Source organism: Phocoena phocoena, chromosome 20 (assembly GCF_963924675.1).
Source record: "Phocoena phocoena chromosome 20, mPhoPho1.1, whole genome shotgun sequence".
In the NCBI taxonomy this organism is placed as follows: Eukaryota; Metazoa; Chordata; class Mammalia; order Artiodactyla; family Phocoenidae; genus Phocoena; species Phocoena phocoena.
In genome coordinates, this window is record NC_089238.1 from 16696224 (window position 1) to 16721275 (window position 25052).

At 47.0% G+C, this 25052-nt stretch overlaps 1 protein-coding gene across 1 annotated transcript in view; it reads right to left on the reverse strand.

Moving 5' to 3' along the window:
- Nucleotides 1-6706: 6706 nt before the first annotated feature.
- The window catches only part of GARRE1 (granule associated Rac and RHOG effector 1), a 47724-nt gene continuing 29378 nt past the window's right edge, over nt 6707-25052 (reverse strand). Inside the window, exons 7-13 of the mRNA XM_065899237.1 lie at nt 24647-24744; nt 18632-18757; nt 16500-17533; nt 13023-13188; nt 12166-12303; nt 9840-9918; nt 6707-9325 (exon numbers count right to left, since the gene is read on the reverse strand). Coding sequence (XP_065755309.1) covers nt 9017-9325; nt 9840-9918; nt 12166-12303; nt 13023-13188; nt 16500-17533; nt 18632-18757; nt 24647-24744 — 1950 coding nt within the window. The 3' untranslated portion in view covers nt 6707-9016. The remainder of the gene's footprint in view (nt 9326-9839; nt 9919-12165; nt 12304-13022; nt 13189-16499; nt 17534-18631; nt 18758-24646; nt 24745-25052) is intronic.

Sequence of the window (25052 nt, forward strand, 5' to 3'; positions counted from 1 at the left end):
TGAATAGAATGGTCAAGGCAAAACTCACTCAGGTGACATTTGAGCAAAAGCCTGAAGAAGGTGAGGAAGCAAGCCAGTTGGCTATCTGGGGGAGAAGTGTTCAGGCAAAGGGAAGAGCAACTGCAAAACTCCCGAGGAGAGCATGCTTAGATGTTTCGGCAACAGCAAGAGGCAAGTGTGGCCGGAGGGGAGTGAATGAGGGGAGAGTGATAGAAGATGAGGTCACAGAGGGAAGGAAGGCAGTAAGTCATCGTGAGGGCTTTGGTTTTTATTCCGAGAGAGATGGGAAGCCATTGAAAGGCTTAAGCAAAGGAGGGACATCATCGGACGTGTTTTACAAAGGATCAGACCAACAGTTCAGTAGGCATGAAAGTGAGGACAACAGACAGGACGCTACAGCAGTAATGCAGGCCAGGAGTGAAGGTGTCAAGGTAGGAGGAGTGGGCTGTGGTGATCTAGATATATTGAGTGAAGAGTTAAGAGAAAGAAAAATAACAGTCAATGATGACATCCAGTTTTTTACCCGAGTTCCTGGAAAAATGGAATTGCCATTGTATCTCGGAGAAATACACGTTGTAGGGGGAAGATCATGATCTTGTTTTTTGACATGTTAAGCTTTCCAAGCCTATTAGACATCTAAGTGGAAGTGTTAAGTTCGGTGTTCGCGTCTGGAGTATGAAGAGAGACGGTTCAAGCAAGAGGAAAAACTTGGGAGTCATGAGTGAATAGGTAGCACTTGAAGTCATGAGCCTAGATGAGAGTTTGGGTAAGACAGAGTAAATATAGTCAGAGAGAAGAGGTCCAAGAACTGGGCACTCAAATTGAGCTTCTCCATCGCCCAGTTCCCCCAGAAATGCCAGCCGTCCAGGAGTGTGCCCTGTCCTGCTGCAGACCCAGGCCTAGGTCTTCCTCTGGCCCACCTCCCAGTTCCATGCAGCCGCTGCCACCTCTGGCCTCTGCAAATGGCTTTTCTGTCTCAGCCCAGAATTATTTGAGACGAAGGAAAAAAGAGAGCGGCCAAAGATGGAAGAAATGAATGGTCACAGGACTTTGCAGGGAACAGCCCTGTCCACAAAGCCCTTATTTAGCCAGAGTTTTGGGTCAACTGTCAACTCTGAGATTTAACTCGGCTTCCCGTACCCAGCACAACCCTGACAGTTGCTGAACAACATCTGGTCTACTAGAGTTTCTGAGAAACACTCCAGAGTTTCCCAGCCAAGCAGTTGACTGCACAGAACAGCACTCCCACCCCTCGATCCTGTGTTTCAGAACAGAACTTCATCCAATAGGAAGGCCAGTCTCAGTAGCCATTACCCCATCATCCACTTGCCCTATGGCTCCTCAGGTGACTCTAACCCAGCAGTAGCCACTGACTCCCTTTTTCTAGTAGGCTCTTTTTGGCGATCACAGTGGACATCTGTTCATCTGTTGTCTTTGTCTGAAACCACTACCTCTCACCCTTAGGTTTCTTCCTCTGCCTCCCCGATTGCATCAGAGATGAACACATGACCTAAGCCCGCCAAACAGGGTTCTTTCCTGGGGCCCAAAGCCAGCAGGAGAAACTCAGTTTTCTGTAGTGTTAAGCTGCCTTTCAGAAAGGACAGACCCGAGGTTCAGTCCCTGGTCTCATGGAAAACAATGGAGAGTGTGACCTCCAGAGAGATGTCAGGGTGAACCTCATAGGGCCCAAGTTCCTGGGGCCAGGTCACCTCTGTCTGCAGCTGGAACACAAATCGAATCAGTTATTTCCCTTAGTGTTGTTCTGAGCTGAGCTGTCATTTACAACTCCAAGTGTTTCCAAAAATGTTATGGGTGTTCACCTGCCCACTGCCACACTGTCCTCCCCAATGTCCTCTCTCATCCACCCAAAACCCATAGGAGCAGCTGGGGTACTGAAGAGGCAGGAGGCGAGTCCTCCGATGATTACCTTTTTGAAGGTTTCATCTTCTTTTTAACATTCTATAATGTACACCTCCAGCAGTTTGGCCTCTCTTATTCCCAGTAGCTTCAACTATTCCAGATTTCCCAGATATTCTCAGATTTCCCCATAATATATATATATATATTTTTGCGGATGCGCAGGCTCAGCGGCCATGGCTCACGGTCCCAGCCGCTCCGCGCCATGTGGGATCTTCCCAGACCGGGGCACGAACCCACGTCCCCTGCATCGGCAGGCGGACTTTCAACCACTGCGCCACCAGGGAAGCCCTCCCCATAATATTTTAAGTTTAACGTTGTACTCTGAAATTCCAGGGACTTGGGCTTCCCTGGTGGCGCAGTGGTTAAGAATCCGCCTGCCAATGCAAGGGACACGGGTTCGATCCCTGGTCCGGGAAGATACCACATGCCACAGAGCAACTAAACCCGTACACCACAACTACTGAGCCTGCACTCTAGAGCCCGCAAGCCACAACTACTGAGCCCACGTGCCACAACTACTGAAGCTCACGCGCCTAGAGCCTGTGCTCCGCAACAAGAGAAGCCACTGCAATGAGAAGCCCGTGCACCGCAACAAAGAGTAGCCCCCGCTCACCACAACTAGAGAAGGCCTGCCTGCAGCAACGAAGATCCAATGCAGCCAAAAATAAATAAGTAGATAAATTAATTTAAAAAAAAACTATAGAGTTTTCCAATTCAAAAAAAAAGAAATTCCAGTTATGTGGATTTTCTGTTAGCAGAAAACTAGGTTCCTATCTGGAGGACCATAACTCACAGTAGCTAAGGAGAGAAAATGCAAAAAAGGAGTAGCTCAAAGGCAAGCCGTTACTAATTGAAAGCCATTCATCATCCAACTACTAACATGGATACTTTACTGCTCCCACCAGTTTACTGTGTGCAGAGCTCTGTGCTAAATTGTCTCCCACATAACCTTCATAGCAGCCCCATGAGGGATATCCCGTTGTCCTCCCCACTGAAGACAGGTTAAGAAATCTGAAAATAGCCGTTCTGCTACTAAGTAGAGAATTAACTCAAGGTTGCCCCATTCCTGAGCCCAGTTCTTAATCACAACCCTGTCCTGCCTGCCACTTCCTGACTCTTCAGCCTTGGGAAGAAGGTACAGGGAAAGTGGAGGAGCAGGCAATCCCCTCCTGCCCTCCCCATTATCCCAGTTCTAACATCAAGTAGGCCTTTGTGGTATTAAATCTGATTGACAGGGTAGAATTTTACAAGTGGAAATGGCCAAGAATGACATCTCCAACGGAAAGGACAGCAGCATGGGCAAAGACAGAGGTAGGAGAATACAACCACTGGATTAACACTGGTCCCCTCGGAGGGTATCTAAGGATCTGTGTAGGGCAGTAGAGAGAAACTCACCAGGAAAGGTGCAGTGTGTGGAAGGGATCAGACATTGGAGTGTGGGGTGGCCTCTCTAACCAAATCTTGGGGGAGTGGAGTGGGGCCTGTAATTTGGAAAAACAGTAACTTAGGGTAATTTTATGTTGACAAACGTTAAACGTGTTTTCTACCACCGTCACCACAACCGGCACCACATGCTGTGCTAAGCCCCGTCTGCAAACCGCACGGTATAGGGTTCAGAATCCAGGGGAACTGAAGCTCTCGGAGGGTTATCTGCACCCAGGCCAAGGGCTGACAATCACAACCGAAAGAAAACCTGGCTCAGAAAGTTCAACAGACTGCTCCAGTCAGTCAGGCACCTTCAAGTGCCCTCAGCAAAATAGTATGAGCCGGCAGAGGAGTGGGTTGAAGGGTAGACTTAAGTCAGGCCTCAATTCAGGGCCGCTGGACAAGGGGTCAGGCAGGACCTGGAGACCAGGGGATCACCAGGACAAGGGCAAAGGGAGGTTCGGGGACAGGGCGACGGCCGGAGTCTGAAGGAGGTCGGGTGTGGGGCGATACACGCCGATGGATTTTCGCGAGCTGCTCCGGGGAGGCGCACCTACCGAGGGTGCTGAATCACGCTGACCAGGAAAGGGCAAGAAATCGCGGTTCGCCGGAGATACGGGGATCTCCTGGCACTGGGCCCACTCTCCGGAGGTGCGGCGCGCATGCGTCTACGCGCAGGGAAAGCGGGATCAGGTCAGGTAGTGAGGGGGTACGCACACGTCTGCGTGTGGGCTCGCACGTCCGGGGGTGCAAGTGTGCGCATGTCCCCGCGCCGAGACGGGAGAGGGGGGCAGACCGCGGAAGTCGCAGACGCCTCTGCCCGCACGTCTGAGATGGACGTGTGCGCACAAGTGCGCATACTCCGGGTTGGGGCGGACTGCGCGTGCGCAGACTAGGAGACCCGAGGACAGGGGAGCCAGCGCCCCCAGGAGGCTCGGAGCTCGTGCTGCGTGCTTCGTGCCGTTCGCCTATTCGGCCGAGTATTATCGCTTCGGGATGTCGCCACAGACTTTTCCCTTTGAATCCACTGTTAGGTTTTTAAAAAGAATTTCCCCACCGCACATGGGCATGAGTTTCCAGCAGAAGAGAAAACTCTGTACCTAGTTGAGCTACAGAGCCCTACCCGCAGCTCCTAGCGTCGGTCCCTCCTTGCAGCTCTAGTACAAACACTGATCATGGTGTATTCTTTCAGCCCGACGTGAGAACCGGTTTATTTTAAGGCTAGTTCTATTTTTTGCCCTGTATTAGAATTTGCCTCTGGCCTTAGCAACACCTCGTTTCGTCTGGCTTGTCTTGAGTTGCTTCGAGCTGTTCTGCACCGTGCACATGTGGCCATGAAGGAGACTCGCTCCTTGCTCTACTGAGGCCTTGGCTCAGGTGAGAGAGAAACATACAAACACACATTCCAGCGGAGTGCTAAGTGCTGTCGTGAAAAGCAAAGCTGGGGGGAGGCTGGGCTCTGGCCCAACAGAACTGGAGAGGCCCAGGCAGGTGGGCACTGGGTAGGGGGTGGGGGTGGGAGGCCTCTTTGAGGTAGCAGGGGTGTATGGGACATCCTGGGGCCTGAGAAGGAAAGGCAGCAGCTAGGGGAGGACCAGGTTGACGGCAGTGGAGATGTAAGAACATGGTGGAAATTAAATGTGCTTGCAGATGCACTTGTAGGACTTGCTGCTTAAGTGAATGAGGAGAGTAAAGACGATCAAGAATGTCTTCTAGGATTTCTGCCTGTGCACTGGGTGGATGAATAGTGGCATCTCTTACCAAGATTGGGAAAGAAGGGGTTGTCTTCCCTCAAAGACTGAGTTTTATGGTCACAGACTGCATCTTCTGTGCAGCCCTGGCTCCCATCCTAGCAAGGGCCTCGCCCCTAGGTGACAATAGTAAGTGTTGAAATGAATGACACTCCTGAAGCAATCCTTCCTCCTCACCTAGGTCCACATCCCCAACTCAGTCCCAATATAAGCCACATCCAGTCCGCCTCACAAGACAAGCAGAGGCCTGTGCCCAGCCAGCAGACCCCTGTGGAATCAAAAGGCCAGCTGTTTGTGTTACTTCCAGGAGCCTGTCCCTGGAGGTTCCTCAGACTCCCATGCACATATGGTTGGCAGCCTGACAGTCATGTTGTCCACATACATGGCTTTTTGGTAATTGAAGAGCTGTCTCCAGATCAGGAAGCAGATCACAAGAGGGGTCACACAGAGCACGGAGGAACGTCCTTTCACAGCACCATGGTTGGAATGCAGTGTTTCAGCTACGCTCCTAGAGCTGGATGCCCCAGTCTCCCAGCATCCCCTGGTGGAAAAAGAGGGGCACCGTCCTCATAAGGACCTCACCTACCTGTGTGTCGTCCTCCATTTCTCAGCTGAGCCAAAGCCTCCAAGGACCTTCTTGGGGCTCCGGTGAACATCTGTCCTGCTTCCATCCCCACCCACCTGGCATGGAGCTGGGGCTACGGGACTCCTGTCTCCACCACTGTTGTGAATCAGAAGTCAGGGAACGGCACCAGGTACTAGTGTTAAATAGGAACACGTTTGAATAAAATGTTTTTCTGTCTAGCATTTTAATGGGAACTTCCAGTGTCTTCCTTAGCATACCCACGCAACATGGCTGTTCCTAAGCAGCCTTGTCCTGAGGTGCACTTAGAAGGCTCTAGGACTAAGTCCTCATGCTCAGCTTTTAGGCATCTCAGCAGAAAGAAGCCTGAGTGGTACTTGTACGGGTAGGTTATATATTAATGCTCACTTACTCCATTACCCTAAGTTCATGAAAAAAGTTTCAATCAAATGCTGTCTTGCTGTAAATGAAAATGAGCTGAAATGCCCCTGTAACCCACCCACCTTTTGTGGTTCCCATTTTGCAATCTTTCCTTCTCCATTAGCAGGATGGCATCATCCAGTGACACTAGTCCTTCTTGCCCCTGTGAGGTAGGGTCTGTCTGCCACACAGTGGGTCCCTGGCAGAACTGGGGGAGATCATCCCTGCATCTGCTCCTTGGAAAGGCTGGCTGGGCAGCTCACAAGCGCCCATGTTTGGTGGAATGTGTGTGTTGGCAGATCACAACCCAAGGAGAGAGTCTGCATCTTTCCAGGTGACCTCCTTCACCACGACATTGGCTCTGCCCACACAGAGGCCTCTTCCAGCTTTGGCCTTCAGGAGGCTAACAGGAGAGGTGTGGTAGGTTGTCCTGCTTTCTGCCCACCCACCCCAGCTCATCCTAATACCCCCAGTGGTATTACCCTTGCAAGGGCTCAGAATCAGAGGACAGGCCGACCTAAACCTACTCGGGTGCAGCTTTTCAAAGTAATGAACCAGACAGGGCTGCTGACATGGTATCTGCTGCAGTTCATTTTCAACAGAGATACAAAAATTATTAAATGTATATTTTAATAAAGCCAATAGTTATTTTACTTATAGGAGCTTTAAAAGTAAGATACAAAATGTAGAGTTCCAGTTTGGAAGCACTGTTAACTAGTCACACGAGCAACGCAGCCACGCCCGGCCACACAAAGGACACACACACACACACACACATACGCACACACATGCGCTTTGGCGAGACCCCTCTGCCGAGCGCAGCACCTGGAATTACCAGTATTCAGAGCAAGGCAGTGCTGAGAACACAGCACCTACAAGGAGACCACACAGACAGCTTCACACAGTCTCATAGCCCATGGAGATGCAATCGCAAAATGTCTTCCTTACTTGAGAAAAACACACTGGAAAGTGACAACTGGCAATGTTGATGTCACCTGCGCTGGAGCATCAAGGACTGACCTCTGTCCAGGATGAGGTCTTTGGGGAGGCACTATTAAAACAAGAGTACTTCAGTATAACAGAACTTGAAACACAGGGTACTGTAGACACATTCCTGAAGGAAATAGAAAACTATCTAACAAGTAAAACAGCCACGGACAACTTCAACAGAGATTAGTGCACACACTGTGACAGCTAACACAGACAAGAGCCACGCAGGGTTGGCGCAAAGCACGTGCCTGAAAAGTCTATGTACAAAATAGTTCTCTGTAAACATGGTGAGGTGACTGTTCAGAACCCACGGTGAAAGGATCATGAGTACAGGCAGCAATGGCATCCGCACACAGCACAAAGGACAACACCCGAGGCCTGGAAACAGCCTGGCAACTCAGTACTAAAAATCCAGATGGCTGGGCTCAGACACCCTCAGGGTCCTCTATAATTAGTGTGTATACGACATATATATATATTCTTTTTGGTATTTTTAAATATAAATTTACTTATATCCATAGAAAAATGAGAACATAACTGTGTTATTACAATCTTTGCTGGAAAAGCTTATATGGAGTTAGAAAGAATAAACCATTTATTAGTAGTTAACATATATTAAAATGGTTTAATGATTTAAGAAAATATAAAAAAAATATTAATACTGTCAAACTTTCATACCAGAAAATATTATGGATTTTTCTCAATTAGACTTTTTCAAAGATGAAATATGAAAATTTTAAATAAGTTTTATATAAAGAACTTCTGTAACCTCAATTAATGTACAGTGGGGTATGCCTAGTCTATATAGATATATTTATTATTTCTCAATTTAAGCACCATTCAATTCTTCTGGATCCATTCTGGCTGGAAAAATATCCCTAAATCCACAGGATGGTATCTATTTAATAGCACGTTAACTGAAAATGAGGTTTTTTTTTTTTTTTTTTTAAAAGAAAAAGCTTTTAAATTAATTCCTATCAACATCCTAACTGGTTTGTCTTGAGCCAGCTCACAATGTTACTGCAATTTCAAGTGTCTCTCTGCAGCCCCTGACCACACCTCCACGTTTGAGACTGTGTCGAAGCCTCTGGCCACGTGTGGAAGGACCTGAGGGCCGAAGGTGTAGCTTCATCCTGCACGCGGACAGCACCCAGCTGGCTCATCTCCACGCACCATAAGGGCTATGTCTCCGACATGTTTTATGATCCTGCTTTTGTAAGTCCGGTAGAGGCTGCACCCCCTGGGTGCTGCTGTGGGGTGGCAAGGGGCTGTCCACCTACAGAAAACCCAGGTGATTGCTTCTGATCACAAATATTCTATACTTTGCCCAGTTCGTATAAGCTTAAATAAAGATAGTGTTGAACAAACCTCCAGCCACTCTATTTGTTATCTTAAAATATTCAATGCATTTTAGGCAGGAGATGTTTTAACTAAAAACCTATATGAAAAATAGCTATAAAATACAGTGATTGGTGTGTGGTCAGTCATCACTCAGTGTGTTAAGGAGGGGGAAGGGGAGGGTTTCAGAAGAATGGTCAGTTTTGCTCTCAGCCTTCAGGCCTGAGGCCTCCCCAACACACACAGTGGGACTACAAACTTAAGAGAGCTGTGTTTCTCAAAGTGTGGCCTGTGGCCCACCTGCATCAGAATCACCAGAGGTGCTTATTAAACTCGAAGATCCCCCAGCATCTCCCTGAGGAGGGTCAGAAAACTCCATCTTCAGCTGGCCCTCCAGGCGTCTGATGCCTCCAAAGTTTTGAGAAGCCAGGCCTTAAAGGCTTGGAGTTGCCAACCACCCCCATCCCCAAGGATCCCTGCCTGGGACAGGGGTGCACTGGTCCTCTGAAGGGCTGGTGCCAGCTAGTTAGCCCTGGGGTGGGGACACTGGCCCCAACAGCTCTGAGCAGGCAGGCAGGCTGGTCCTGGGTCAGTACTGGGGCAAGTAGGCTGGCCTGCGCTCAGCCTTCCCGGGGAAGGCCTTGAAGCCCTTGGGCGCTGCCTTGTGTGCTGGTGGGGGTGCGGGCTGCGGCGGGGTCTGCACGTAGGTGAAGGCGGCGGCGCTGCAGTCGCTGGTGGCGGCCCACACTGGGGACTGCAGCATCTGCATGGTGTCACTCCACTGGCTGCCAGGGCTGGCAACTGCATAAACTGGTGCACTCGGGCCAGGCAGGGTGCTGGGCAGCGGGGAAGGGTGTTGCCAGGGGGCTTTGGGTGGCCACGTTTTGGTTTTGTTATCCTGAGAGACAGAAGAGGGTTCTTAGTGGCATTTCTGGCAACTGATCATCTTTTCCCACCTCCCCAGATCTCTGGTCCTTATACCCACTGAGAAAACAGGGCGAGAGCCCCAGCCCTCCCCACAGTTCTGGAGCAGCACATCTAACACAACTCGCAACATTTCAGACAGAAATGTTCTATGTCTGCGCCATCTAGTACAGTAGCTGCTCACCGCACATGGCCAGTGCAGCTGAAGAACTCGATCTTTCTTTATATTTAAGTAATTTCCATTTAAGTAGCTACATGTGGCTAATGGCTGTCATATTAGACAGCACAGCCCCAGAACTTCCTCTACATGTGGCTCTGAGTCAGCTGAGATGGCTCATCATTTAGACAAAAATCACAGGAAGAAAGTTGTTCACCACAAAGAACCCCTCGTTTCTTTGAGGCCCTCTTAAAAGTTAAGCTTTGGAACCTTACTCATGGTCTGCACCCATAAAGCCAGCCCTCTGTGGAGAAAGCAGGGCCCACAATACCTGGTTCACGTCCTCCACTGTGGTAAGAAGAGGCGGTGAGGGCAGCGTGCTGGTCTCCTGCTCTCCACTGCTGTGCTTCCTGAAAGAACCAAGAGCTCAGTGCAGTGGTCACCTGGCTTCCCGCCCAGCTTCTCTCTAGAGGACACCCTAGCCACTTGGCTCAGGTGTCTTCAGGCACTGGTTCTAGGTGGGGAGGCCTTGGGTCCACCGCATGCAGGGGACTAAGGTGGGCCACCATGGAGTGGTGCACTCGGCAGGCCGTCACAGGGTGGGCTGGGGCAGAGGTGGCGGGCATGAAGACTGGCACTGGCTGTTCCAGCTGCTGAGTCCACCAGCTCCAGCCTTCTGTTAATTTATTCAACACATACAGACTGACTGTTTACCATGCACTGGGGATAGGTGACAAAAACAAAACAAAAGGCTGTTAATTTTACTACTAACATGAAAAAATTTCTGTTATTATGTTGAATGAAAAAGGCAGGCATAGCAGGCAGAGAGCCAAGTAAACCAGTCTATCAGTGCAGCTACGTGCAGACAGCAGCCTCTGCAGAGGTGGTGCTACAAGTGCCTTTCTAAACGTCTAGTCAGCCTCTCTAATTTCCTGTGCCTAAAACAGAAGTCTTCAGATCTTTCCAAGGCTCAGTCCTGCTCTTCCTACAGTCCTCCACGTCTCAGTCCACGGCACCCTCTTTCACACAGATGCTCAGGCCAAAAACTTGCATCTCACCCTTGATTCTTCTCTCTCTCACATACCCCACTGACAATTTCTCACCAGTTGCTCTATCATTTTGTTCAGCTTTCTGCTCATCAGAGGCCTCCCTGACTGCCATTCAGAACACAGAAAATCCACCTTTCCCCTCATTCTCTGCCCTCATACCCTACTTTATTTTTCTTCATAGCACCTAATCCAAACTGACATATTTGGGATTTTTTTATCTGCCTTCCTTCAATAGAATATCAGTTTCATCAGGAAGGGGACTTTGATTTGTTTGCTGCTGTATCACCAGTGCCTGGTACGTGATGGGTGCTACTGAATAAATGAAGGTGTCCCTCCCCCGCCCAAATTCAAATGCTAAAGCCCTAACTTCCAGTACCCCAGAATGTGACTGTATTTAGAGATAAGCTGTTTAAACAACTAATTAAGTTTAAATGAAGTCATTAGGGTGAGCTCCAACCCAGTATGACTAGTGTCCTTATAATAAGAGAAGATTAGGACACAGACACACAGAGAGAAGACCATGTGAGGATACAGGGAAAAGACGGCCACCTGCAAGCAAAGGAGAGAGGCCTCAGAAGAAATCAACCCTGCTGACACCTTGATCTCAAGACTTCTAGCCTCCAGAACTACGAGAAAATAAATTCTTGTCGTTAAGTCCCCAGTCTGTGTTTCTTTGATACGGTTGCCCTAGCAAACAAATACAGTGTTTGTGAGAATTAAGTGAGAAAATGTACATGAATGCTTAACCCAGGGCCTGGCACAAAGAATGCACCCTAGCTTGTATCAGCAATCACTGTCATCACCACCGTAACTGCTCTGTGCATCCTACTCTGTGTGACTCAGGTACCCTTCCATCTTTATCTACCTGCTCCCCACTGCTTATCCAATGAAGCCTGACCCTGTGACACGAGGGCCATGCTACGTGGCCTCCCTGTCCCCTCCACAGCATGACTTCTGATGCCCTGGCGACCGTGCATGCTCTCTATTCCTGCCCATGTCCTTTAGAACGCCACCTCTGGGCCTCTGCTTCATCACACCCACAACAGTCTCTGCATTTCTTTCTAAACAAATTCTTCTCTTATTTCAGGGCCCATTTAAAGTTTTGTGACTACTTGTGAAAACTTCAGATCTGAATATACTATGTAACTATTTTTTTTCAACTTTGAAATACCATTCGGGGGTCATTTTATCCAGTTCCACCTTTGAGAAAGAAATAGAGGGTCAGAGAGGGCCAGGCCCATGTTCGGAGGTGCAAAGCCTGTTGGAGAGCCCAGTTAGAACTTGGTTGTCCTGGTCCTGCTCCTCCCACGGAAAGGGCTGCCTCCGGTAAGGCACAGACCAGCATCAGCAGACCTGGTTCTCCACAATACTCCCTGCCTGTCATACTGGTATTGTGGGCTACCACTTGCATGAGGCTGTTCTACCAGCAAAAACTCAACCCAACTTAAGTCACCACACAAGCTTCGGCAAGACAGTACTGGAAGAGGCCCTCTGCCTCTTTCACGCACGGCTGACTGGGAGTGATGGGGCTACTGAACTTTGTAAGAGGAATAGCTGTGGTTCACATTTACAGACCCCTCTGTTCTTTGGTTTAAAGTTTCTTCATACCTTCTCTGCTTGACAGCAGCAACGAGGTCAGGCCCTGAAAACATGGAGAACAAGCTGTCCCCATTGGCGGAGGACGTCTCGTCACTCGAGCTGGCCGAGTCTCCCTGAGCACCCGACCAGCCGCTGTGCAGGCCATCCCTGAAAGCCAAAGAGAGAAGCTGGTTCTGGGCCTCCTGAAGCCAGCCTGGACACTGGCTGGACAGCCCGAGGCCAGCCCTCACCCCCGCCCCGGCCCTAAAACAACAGTCTTTTCCCTGTACTCATCTCACAACCCAAGAGTGGTCTCTTGTCTCTCTCCTTCTTCTAAAAACTCCTCAGAAGCCTGTGGTTTATAGATGAAATTCATTTTAGACCAAACAAAAAGCTGAGATGGTCTTTAGTTGTGCAGTTATTAACCAGGTAGCAATAAGAGATGTAAAAAAAAATCAGTCCTCAGATGTCTTTATGATGAAAATCCACAGTTCTCTCAATACACTGAACTGAAAACCTTTGGTTTTTACAGGCTACAAGGATCACATTCCATAAATGATACAGGTTTCATAGCCATGCTCGTTTCAGCTAAAGACCGTGTTAAACATGCAATTACTTCACAAACACCACCAAATAAGATCCTTGTCTAGAGCAGAAGAGCCTGTCTCAAAAATCACCAATTTATACCAATGGTGTGTTCACAGGGACACAACATGCCACTTGGCATCCTACAGTCAGTCATAAAACTCTGACCCCCTGAGAATTTGACCATGTGCCACTCTCTCACGTGGGGGCCTAGAAATGAACTGCCTGATAAGGGTGCACAAAGGCCCCATGGGGAACACCCAGGTCCCAAACTCAGCTTCCCTCCCACATCCAGCACTCACCCTTCTGCAAAGAACTCTGGGAAAGGCCAGGTCCGATGGGCATCATCCATGGGTGGCCAATGGCCCCGAGGGTTGCCGGGGCGGCGACCGTGTTGGACTTGCCGCTTCTGCTGCATTGCTTGGCTCACTCCTGCCACATAGCGTGCAAACTCGGGGTCTGAACCCACTGTGTTAAGACAAAGGGATAAACAAGATTTGGGGCCAAACTGGCCTCTTGTTTTCTTCCCTACCTTCTGAGGATGTCTTGGTGACACACACAGTGAAAAGTGGTGACGGGCTACCAGGCTTGTGGCCCAGAGAGGGCTGCAGGATTTGCCCTGCAGTCTGCTGCGGTGAGATGGGGATTTCAGTACATGGGTCTGAAGATGGGGTATGGTGTGTGCATAGGGACTGTCAGGAAGGGGTATGCCTAGGACTGGGGCAGGCTGAACGTGCACAAAGACAAAACAAAGAGAGAACAAAAAGGTCTGCTTTAGCCATGACTAAATTTTAAAGACAAATGCTAGTTACTTTAAAACTTCCCAAGGACTTCCCTGGCAGTCCAGTGGTTAAGACTTCGCCTTCCAATGCAGGGGGTGAGGGTTCAATCCCTGGTCAGGGAGTTAAAATCCCACATGCCTTGGGGCCAAAAAAACCAAAACATAAAACAGAAGCAATATTGTAACAAATTCAATAAAGACTTTAAAAATGGTCCACATCAAAAAAAAAACCCAAAACAAAACAAAAAAACTTTCCAGTGTGTGGTGCTACATACTTAAAAACTAAGAAAATCAGATGATGACTTCAGCCAAGAAATAAGCTGAAGGTTATAAAAGCATCAGGGTCAGATGGAGAATATCTGCCCTTCCCCCTTGGGCTCAACTCTGATCCAGTATTTTCCTGGCTATTGAAGGCAGACCTGCTAATTCAGTTTGAAGATAATAAGAGTGGTAACGAAGAAGATAAAATTTAAAAATGCATTAAGAGGTAGATGGAAACGTACTGGACAGAACTGAGTAAGGAAGTGCAGGGCAGTACAAGTAGGAGGAAAAACAGCATAGGAGAAATTCAGAGAAAGTCAAACAAAAAGATATGGTAGGAAAACATCTATAGGTCACAAACTGAATAGGACTCAGCAGTGTATACTTTTTAGCTTCAAGTTGGGAAAGACACTAGGGCTCAATCCCACTCTTAGCTTTTTCTCTCAAGGAGCTGCCATGTGTGCACTGCAAAGATGCCCACACTGGGTAGAGCAGGGGCTGTGTGTGCCTGTCCAGAGGGGGCACTCTGTTCTAGCTGCCCCTGCCTGAGAGGGTGCCTTCTGTAATTCATCCATCCAGAATGCCCTTTCTTAATTTGAAAAAAGGGCTATGTAGACCTTATGCCCTTGGAGTGGAAGCTACATTAAGAACTTGAAGATCAGAAAGGCACATCCAGAAGGAAAAGCTAGTAGGATTCCTAGGCTAAAGACATAAAGGCTGTTCAGGCCTCAATAGAGATCAAAGATGATAAAATTCTGCCAAACACCATTTATACTCTGGATTTAATTACAGGACTATCAAAAAATGTACACACTGTTTATCAGCAATTGAGAAAATGTGCCACACCCACCCAGCTGGTGGCAGGCAGGTGGGCTTGCTCTTCCATAGCAGGGTGGAACTGTCTGCCCTTCCCCACATCCCCAGGGGTTCCCCACACCCACTCACCCAAGGAGAGCATGAGCAGCAGTAGGAGGAATTCTGAGAAGACATACGAAAACATTTCTTTCCTTTAATAGTTAATGCTGGGTTCATTTAGGAGGGATTCTCCTCTTCTGGTGGTTATTTATATAAATATGTGCCATATTTACTTACACTATTTCACAGCCCTTGTGAATGAAATATATTTTCCACTTCCATGTACCATTTGCTAAATTAGAGAAAAAAAGTAATCGATTTCTATATATTTACCTTGCATCTACCCACCTTACCAGATTCACTTACTAATTCTGGAAATTTTTTATTAAGGAGTCTTGTTTTTTTAAATTCTATTTCCAGCAAAGAGATGTGCTCTTTAATCTACTCTTTTCTAAAGCTTATACCACTTATCTCCTTAGTTTTTGTCTTGCTACATTTGTCAGAAAGTTCAAGACAAAGTTACACGCTATTGGTAGGAGCAATTGCCACCCTGCCTGGGTCTTGATTTTAACTGGAACGCTTTTGTCTCACTATACAAAGTACTGCTTGCTACTGGTTTTTGGTAGATAAGTCTTTCATATTCAAGACATTTTCTTCTATTTATGTTTTACTTTGAGGGGTCTACTTAAGAATTGCTGCTTAAGGATTGTCTTTTACCAAATGTCTTTACGGCGTCTGTTGCTGTATGAGTTTTTCTCATAGTGGTTGAAATGACAGATTACTGTGCAGGAGCAGATCCTTACACTGACCTACCTTACACTGCTGAAGTAAACCAGATATAACTCCTTTGATACACTGCTAGATTTTCTTGCATCTATCTACACTCATAAAAAGTTTTTATGGTAAAATCATGTTGGCTTCATAACTCCCTTTCCAATCTCTTCTCCTGGAATAGAACCGGGCAGGTTTTCCACTTCTTGGTGCAATTTTGGTAATGTATGTTTTATTAGGAAAAAATCCATTTTCCATTCAGTTTTTATGTATGTTGTCATCACGTCATATGTGATAATGTCTTAAAGTTCTTTTAATCTCTCCTATACCTGTAGTTATGTGTCCTTTCTCTTTCCTAATCTTGTTTCTCGTTGCTCTCTCTTAATCAGCATTATAATAAATTGGTTTCTCTATTTTATTGGTCTTCTAAAGACCCTTTAGATTTATTTACAATGTCTATTATATTTTTCTTTTAAATTTAATTAGCTTTGGCTTTTACCCTTTTTTTTAAATTGAAGTATAGTTGATTTACAATATTATGTTAGTTTCAGGTGTACAACAACTTTTATCCTTAACTAATTCCTCCTCCTAGTTTATCTTTGTTTTGTTTCTAAATTCTTTTTCTAATTTCCTAAGATAACTCTGGTGAATCTTCACACTGTCTAGGCCAGGAAAAGCTATATTCTATGAAGGGAGGAGGGTGCCTTACTACCTTTCACTGGTTCTAGAGTTTAGGCAAAAACGAATCACAGAACAGGTTACGTAATCAGGAAAAAAGCAGCCCACGAAGGGCCAGCCATTTTAGCTCCCATGAATGGGAGCCCTCTTGAACTATGGGACTTTGAGCCATTCAACTTCTCTTAGCCTCAATTCTGCCCTCTATAAAGTGAGAAAATTAGTTCCACTTACCTTATCAGACTCATTCCAACCACTGCTTCCTACCTTTGCTGGAACTGTCCAATACTTGCCATCAGACAGTGAGAAAGGGTCTTTAAAGGGGGATTAAGTCACTGCCTCATATAAGTAAGGATGTGGTAGATGGGCCCTATGAAGTCTTTGGTGATAATATTTAAGTTAAAACCGCAAGGTGGAGAGGTGGGGGCTCACATACCTGCAGGATCAAAAGGCAGAATCTCTCCCAACATCCCAAAGACTCCATCGCTTTGGTCACGGTTTGGCCAGGTGTTATTTCTAGGTCCCTGTGGCTTCTGTCCCAAAACCTCCGACATCATATTATCCATATAACTGCTCACCAGACCCAAGCTGTACAAGTCAGAACTGAGATCAGATATGCCAGGCCACTGGCCAAGGGGAGACAGACCGGCTCCAATGGGTTGTGTTGGCTGCTGGGATGAGCCGTGTACCCATTTCCCAGGAGCCCGATGCTGGGGCAGGGGCTGCTGCGGTCCAACGGGTTGGAGCAGGTGTTGGTAGTACTGGACCTGGGGTTGTTGTTGCTTTGGGGACTGCTGCTGAGGTGCCAGGCCTGGCTGGGGTGTCAGAGGTGTGTGTGCCCTAGCCTGGGGAGGCCGCGGCGGAGGGGGCACTGGCAGTGACGGCTGCTGTGGCTGCATAGCTCCTGCCTTCTGCTCAGTCACCATGGCTATGGCAGCAGAATTACGCCTTGTCACCAGTGGGGAGCCCTGATGTGACTGGCCCATGTTAAAGCCCGAGAGAAAATCTATCACCTCCTGCATTTCCTGATCGGTTGGTAAGTTCATACCCTTCTCGTCCTTGCCATCATCCCCTTGCACGAAGCTGTCAGGCCTCTCCATGAGAAAACCATTGGCCATTTGATTACTGGAATTCTGAGCTGACTGTGAAGGGTCTGCAGTCCTAGGGAAACTACCAATGTTCAAAATGCTTTGTAATCTTGAATCAGTATTACTGGGCATTTTGGCCTTCTCTTCTGAACACCCAGCTATGAAGATATTTTTGGAAGGGGTATTTGGAATGGAATAATTTGTGCTGCTGCTAGAGCTGGTACATGAAGCTTTCTTGGTGAACCGGGATGTCAGTTTGGAGAAGGTCTTCTGTAGGCCACCTGAAGATTTGTTTCCATTCCCAGAAGGCAAGTCAGCCTGATTTCCAAAATCACAGATCTCCCTTTGAAGCTGGATTTGTATGCAGGGTAAAGCTTGTTCCCTATTTAAAGAGAAATGCATTTTACAAAAGGACAAATATACAAATTGGACAATGAAATGGATCTCTTTGGTATTTAAGAAAGACTTTAAGAATAAAAAGACCTCTTTGTTTGCTATCAGGTTCATTTATTTAAAACACTCAAGAGTTTTAAAAGTACATAATTTAAGCACTTACTATCTATATTTACTATAAAAAATCTACCATGTCTAACGCAGGGCTGTGAAAACTACACTACATTTCTGGCCTGAGGATTTTGAGTGAAACTCTCTGACCACAACACAGGAGAGCAAAACATGGCTAGAGTGGGATACGCAACTGGCAGAGGCCGGCTCTGTGCCTGGATGATGGGGACTGGGAGCCCGGCAGATCCAGCAGAGGGTCAACGGACAAATGCACACAGCAGAGAGGGGTGAGTGGGCGGGACCCAGGGACACCATGCAGCACTGTTGTCCTTGGAAGTAATTCACAGACAGTGCCAAGAACAGATGGCTGTTACTTCCGAAGTCTTCCAAGTACTTTTTTCCAGTACTGAAAGAAAGCCCTAGAGATAGAAAGGGCATGGGTAGGAGCTGGGCAGGTCATGGCTGGTGTGACCCTGCATTAGTCACCTCACTGTTCTGGGCTCATGAATGAAGACATGGGGAGGGCCCACAGCTAGATGTTTAAGGTCTCTACTGGTTCTAAATTTAATTCACAAAGAGATAATCTTGCAACTGTCAGCTACTTTCAGATATAAATAAATGTCATGCAAGATATAAGTAAATTTTCTAAATATTTTTCTGCTCTTAGTTCATAAGGAGAATGTGAGTTGGGTTAAAATCCTCTTGAGGTACTTAACTCTGAAATCATAAAACAAATGAAGGCAAAAATGTTAACACTGGGGAATCTGGGTAAAGGGCAATTCTTTGTACTATTCCTGCAACTTTTCTGTAAGTTTGAAATTATTCCAAAAAAAAGTTGCCGAATAGTTCCCTTTCTTGCCTTATTTACTAACATACTATCAGTGACGTACTCTCACATGACCCTGTAAGTGGTCACACTGTCCCTAGGTGTGGACCTGAACGTGAACCAATTCAAGTGCTGGGTGGGGACACCAACCTTCCTGCCCTCCAGCGGGTGAGGTCCAGCACAGCCGTGTAGAGCACATCCACCAGACCCAGGGTCTTCTCGGGATCGAGGCTTCTCTGCAGCAGGGACATGGTAGCGGGGTCTTCTTTCAGGCACCTAGGCATGAACCGGGCTGCGTGAGTCTGGGCTGCACTTGTCCGCAAAGGGGTTTCAAGCAGGCCTTATACAAAAGGCCACACCTTTTGGTACCAAATAAAAATTTGGTAATTGTAAGAACACTGAGAGGATGACAGGGCTAACACTTGTACTTGTTGCTCCACAAAAGGAGGAGGAAGCAATAGGGCTTGGGGTCTCCACAGATTTCTAACTATCTAGAGTCTGTTTAGTAGGAAGAGAAGAGTTCAGTGGAGGGTTTGCCTTCCAAGGGCCCTAATGCCCTCTCACTGTCCAACATTGGCTTTGGCCCTTATTTTCCTCTCTGCCCTGCTGAGATTCTGTGCTCTGGCACAGTATGTACTCCTTTACAAACTTTTTATATAACGTCCCACCCCTCCCTCCTGTTACAGCACTTCACACCTGTACCTAAGAAACCAAGGGTCAGTGGAGGGAAAAAAATCTGTCTGCCAGCCTGGCAAACTTCAGATAAACAATAAACACGGTTTTCCCATAAATTAATTTTTTCCCTTTCCAAGATGACTGTTTTACCTTCCCCCTCCTCAAAGCTCTGCTATCCCTACCATCTCCCATTCTTTGCTATCTCAACTCTCACTTAATTGAGAAAACACATAAGCAGATGAGATCTATTTCAAACACCCTCACCACTAATCCCTCCAGTTCACCAGTGTCTGTGCCCACACACCCTGCCTGCCCTGCTGTCAGAGCACAAGACCTGCTCTTGCCACAGGCTGACCCTCCACCTGAGCACCACATGCGCCATACAGCCTTGCTTTTTTCCCCCAAGGACCTCACTCGAGTAATCACCCCGTTTCTCCCCTGTGATATTCCCTTTGGCAAACAAACCAGCATTGCCAACCACCTGCTCTTAGCCCCACAACCACTCCAGATACTGCCCCACTTCTCTGCTCCCCATTTTAACAAAATCACAGTCTCCTCCTCTTCCTTACCTCCTATTCTCCTTTCATCACACTCTGACCAGGTGTTCATCCCTATAACTCCACTAAAACAGCTTTTATCAGACAACTCAGATCTTGCCACAGTCAAGGGTCAGTTACCTGTCTCCACTTTACTCGGTCTCTCGGCAACATCATGCAACGTCTCCTTCCTCCTGGATCACTGTCTCCTGCAGCCCTGGCGACCCCAACCTTGCTCCATTTTCCTCCTACCTGGCTGGCAGTTCCTTCTTGGTCTCGTCCTCCTCCTCCTTCCCCTCCCTCTGCATCGTGGCACGTTCCAGGCTTCGTCCCTTCTTCTAAGAGGACTGCACGTGGTCCTGTGGTTTTACAGACCATCCCTACAATAAAGACTCTCAAGTTGTCTTTGCCAGTCTAGACCTTACTCCTGATTGCTACCCTCACATATCTAAATGCACCTTTGACAGCTCTCCCTGCACACCTACCAGGCAGCTCAAAGGGAGCCTGGTCAGTACAACTCTTGATCCCTCTCCTCCCGCCAAAACCACTCTGAATCCTATGACCTCCTCAGTAAGTACGCAGCACAGCTGTCTACCTAAGAGTCATTGCTAGTTTTCCCCACTTCCTACATCCAGTCTATCAGCAAATCCTGCCGGCTCTCCCATAACACGATCCGAATCTAGGCACTGCCACCACCTCTCTCGTTACTGCTCTACTCCAAGACACCACCAGCACCTGCGTCTTAGGACCAGCCTCCCACGTGGTCTCCTTTTCTCCAGTCCTGTCCCTCCAAGGCCCACCCTCCACATAGCAACAGAGCCTCCTGTAGCACAAATCAGAACACACCACTCCCCTGTGCAAAACCCTCCAGTGGCATCCTATCATGACTGAAATAAAATCCAAACCCCTCACCACAGCTCTTTGTGACCTGGCCCTCCTGCCTCTCTGGCCACACCTCTCTTTGCTGTCACCTCTCCTCACCCTGTCTCAGCTATGAGGCCTTCTCACACGCCCTGAGTAAGTTGGGTGTTCCCACATCTCAGGACCTTTGCCTGGACTATTCCCCGCTGAGAGCTGCCTCCCACCATTCAGGTCCCCACTGCCCACCCAGGGCACCTCCACCAAAAGGCCTTTTCTGAGAGGGAGAACCAGGAAGATGCTATCTGTCTGTTCCTAGGCTCTCTGGGAGTTAAATGGTGAAATCAACACTTGCAAAGCCATCCTAAGGAGGCAGCAGCACACCCCAACATGTCTTTGGCTTGAGAAGAAATATATCTGTGAGGATGTAAGCCGGCCAGCCTCAGAAACACTGGAAAAAGTGAGCAATAAGGCAAGCTCTGCCAGTGTCCAGTCAGACTCTGGGCTCCTGGGAGAGAATCTTGGCCAGTGGACCTGGCCGAGGTTCATGCACCTGATTCTCTCAGCCTGGAATCGCTGATTACCAGGACACACTTGTTCTATGTTCCCCAGCCAACTTCTACTTGTGATCTGGCTGGTCGCATGTCTGCCCACTAGATGAACATTTTTTGGTCATGCAGAAAGGAGTTCCTGGTGATAACAATAATTTCTCTTTCTAAAAATCAACAAATTGGCATTTTTATTTTATTCATCAGTCTTGAGAGTTGATCAATAAAACCCCCTGAAGAGACTAAATCCATTCTTTTGACAAATCACCCAGACTGGCTTATAACCTTCTACCTGTTTTTAGATAAAATCCAAGTCCCTCAGGGACCCTGCAAGTCCTGGCTTCTATGAATCCCCATCGTCAACACCACCTAGCATAATTCCAGCCATGCCAGCTCATTCCTCAGGCCTTTGCATTTGCTGTTCCTTCTGCCTGGGATGCTTTCTCCATCTGCTCTCTGCATGGCAGGCTCCTCTCAAATGTCACATCCTTAAAGAGACCCTTCATGACTGACCTCCTCATCCAAAATAGCCTCCTCCTGCCATCTCTACCTGTTATTCTCTATCAGATGATGTCACTCTACTCTTATTCCCCTCATACGCTTGCCAGTGCTTGAAGTTAACTCCTATGCTTATTAGCTGTCCCCTCCCCAACCCCATGCCATAACAAAGCCAGCTCTATTAGGGGCAGGGACCCTGTCTGTCTTGCTCATGATTAAATTCCCAGAGCCTAGAACAGTGTCTGTCACATATTAGGTACTCAGAAAATATTTGTTGAAAGAAAGAATGGGTGAATAGCTTAAATATGACAAGTTAAAAAAATCTAAGTAAGGTTTTACTTTCTTTGGGGAAAAAAATGTATCTGGCACCTAGACACTTCGTTTTATTAAAATCAAAGCATATAATAAATTCTTGACTAGTTTTGCTAATAATTTCATTTTTTCCAAAGGTGGAATAAAGCAATCACTTCTTTTTTTTTGGTTCTTGGGCCTCTCACTGCTGTGGCCTCTCCCGCTGAGGAGCACAGGCTCCAGACACGCAGGCCCAGCGGCCATGGCTCACAGGCCCAGCCGCTCCGCAGCACGTGGGATTCTCCCGGACCGGGGCACGAACCCATGTCCCCTGCATCGGCAGGCGGACCCTCAACCACTGCGCCACTAGGGAAGCCCAATCACTTCTTTTTGTATTCTTCTCAACAAGCACATATTCTGTAACTTGAAACAAAAACATAAAACTTTGCATTTTTACCAAAAGTAGCCAGCAGAGGGAGCCTCTCCAAGTAACTGCAGTCTATGAGGTCTTTCAAGGAGGTGCAATGAATTACAAAGGAAATCAATCATACAGGGAGAGTTGTGGAAGTAAACTGCAGGGTTAACCATTTTAGTACTAACTGTTTATATTCATCCAATTATCCAAGAGTTGAAAATGTTTTCTTTTTTTTTTTTTTAAGAGGATGTTGGGGGTAGGAGTTTATTAATTAATTTATTTATTTTTGGCTGTGTTGGGTCTTCGTTTCTGTGCGAGGGCTTTCTCTAGTTGTGGCGAGCAGGGGCCACTCTTCACTGCGGTGCGCAGGCCTCCCACTATCACGGCCTCTCTTGTTGCGGAGCACAGGCTCCAGACGTGCAGGCTCAGCAGTTGTGGCTCACGGGCCCAGCTGCTCTGTGGCATGTGGGATCTTCCCAGACCAGGGCTCGAACCCATGTCCCCTGCATTAGCAGGCAGATTCTCAACCACTGCGCCACCAGGGAAGCCCGAAAATGTTTTCTTTAAAATGAGAATCCTGGTTAAGTTTAATATTTTTCAATAAGAACGTGAATTAGAAAATAAATTAAGAATTCAGGAACACAAAAACCTTACAAAAAAGTGAGCTTTTAATCTACTGCTTGGGGAATTCCCTGGCAGTCAGTGGTTAGGACTCCACGCTCTCACTACCGAGGGCCTGGCCTGGGAACTAAGATCTTACAAGGTACACAGCACAGCCAAAACAAAAAAAAACCAAACAAAAAAACACAACTACTGTTTGACAGGAATGAAGATATGTATATAAATTAACATTATGCCATATTAATAATCAAATTTAGAAATTTGGGGAAGAAATTCATAAAAGGGAGATTTTGAGACATGAAGTAAACTGCCAACCCTTACTTGATATATATCAACAAATTCTAAAACTTTCGGCAGAATCTCCACTGGACCCCCCCCTCACATTTCAAGAAGAAATGAGTTAAATACAATTCGAATGTATTACCCAGCTACCACTTTAGTCCACATGGGCACCAATAGTGCCACTGTTCCTTACTAACTCTATCTCTTCCTACCTAAATGCTTTATACATTTTCTATATAGTTAAATATTCATTCTAATCATAATTTTAATTGCAAAAGTCTTGCAATATAGGCTTAATTTTTCTTGTTTACTAGTAAAGCTGTGATGCCGATCCTTCATCTGAATCTGTGTGCACATCACATGGCTAAATCCCTAGAGGTGGAACTGCTGAGGTCAGAGCCCTTATTTTAGGCGTCTGACAAATGAAACTGCCCTCCAGAAAGGCTGTGTGATTTATTCAACAACATCTGTGCCTGTTTTTGTACAGCCTGGCCCAAATCTAGTACTGTTATTCTAAAACAATTCAACAACATGATGGGCAAAATGACATTGTATTATTTTTCTACTTTGCCTTCCTTTCTTTGTTAGGTGAAGTTACACATGTTCTTCATCTCTTTGTTGACTATGTCTCTTCTGATTTACCTGTCCATGTGCCTTGCCCATTTCTTACTGATCTATAGTTTTTTTTTTTTTTTTGTGGTATGCGGGACTCTCACTGTTGTGGCCTCTCCCATTGAGGAGCACAGGCTCCGGACCCGCAGGCCCAGCGGCCACGGCTCACGGGCCTAGCCACTCCGTGGCATGTGGGATCTTCCCGGACCGGGACATGAACCCGTGTCTCCTGCATCGGCAGGCGGACTCTCAACCACTGCGCCACCAGGGAAGCCCTCTGTAGGAGCTTTTGTTTGAATAGATTAAGAAGAATACTTTAAGTTTACAAATATAATCAAATAATTAAAAATAAGGACAGCTCAGTCTGCCTCCAGATTTGCAGTGACACTGGGTGTGGAATGACATGAGCTCCAGATCAGCAGGGTTGTCGCTGGAAGGAGAAGAAATGGAAGAAGAGAAGAAGTTCCATGTTCTGCACTCAGCTTTAAAGAAATGCTGGGTGACTTAGAGAAAATGATATACTCTGTTCAAAAGCTGTGGACTCAGTAACGCAAAAAGATAATATTGCTCATTATGACCCATGAGTATATAACATTTTAGATGCATTACTGGTCAATGAGACTATTTTTCAGACATCTTGGCTTCCTTATCGTGTACCGATGATCATGACACATGGCGTTAACATACCTCCACTGACCACAAACCCGCACAAGTAGTAAGACCTGTTGTGTGAGCTAGCGTAAGGTCTGTCCAAAACAATGCAATCTTTTCAAAGATGTGCAAACATCAATCAGAGCTTAGGCTTGTGTTAATGTAAGAGTCACGTTACCATGTGGATGGGACTTGAACCACAATTCTGGAGCCTTCTAAACTGATTTGTGGGGCATAGGCTTCTTTATTTTCAATCTGCGCCGTATCAACCACCACCTAACAGAGAAACAGAAACAAAAATCAGCTTTCAGAGAGGAAAACGGATCATAAACAAATCAAATGCATGAGCCTATCAATGCTGAGTGACTCTGGTCTCTGGTAAGAACTATTCCCCAGCAAGACAGATACTCAGAGGCCAGTCAGGAGCCCCACGGAGACAAAAACAAGTAATAAAGATGACTGAAAACAGTAATACTTCAATAAACAGAAACACATTCGAGGTGCAGGAGGTAGCGAACTCTGCAATCATTTTCAGTACTTCTTCCAAATTGTAAATATGTTAATTAGGAATTACTTTGTTTCTT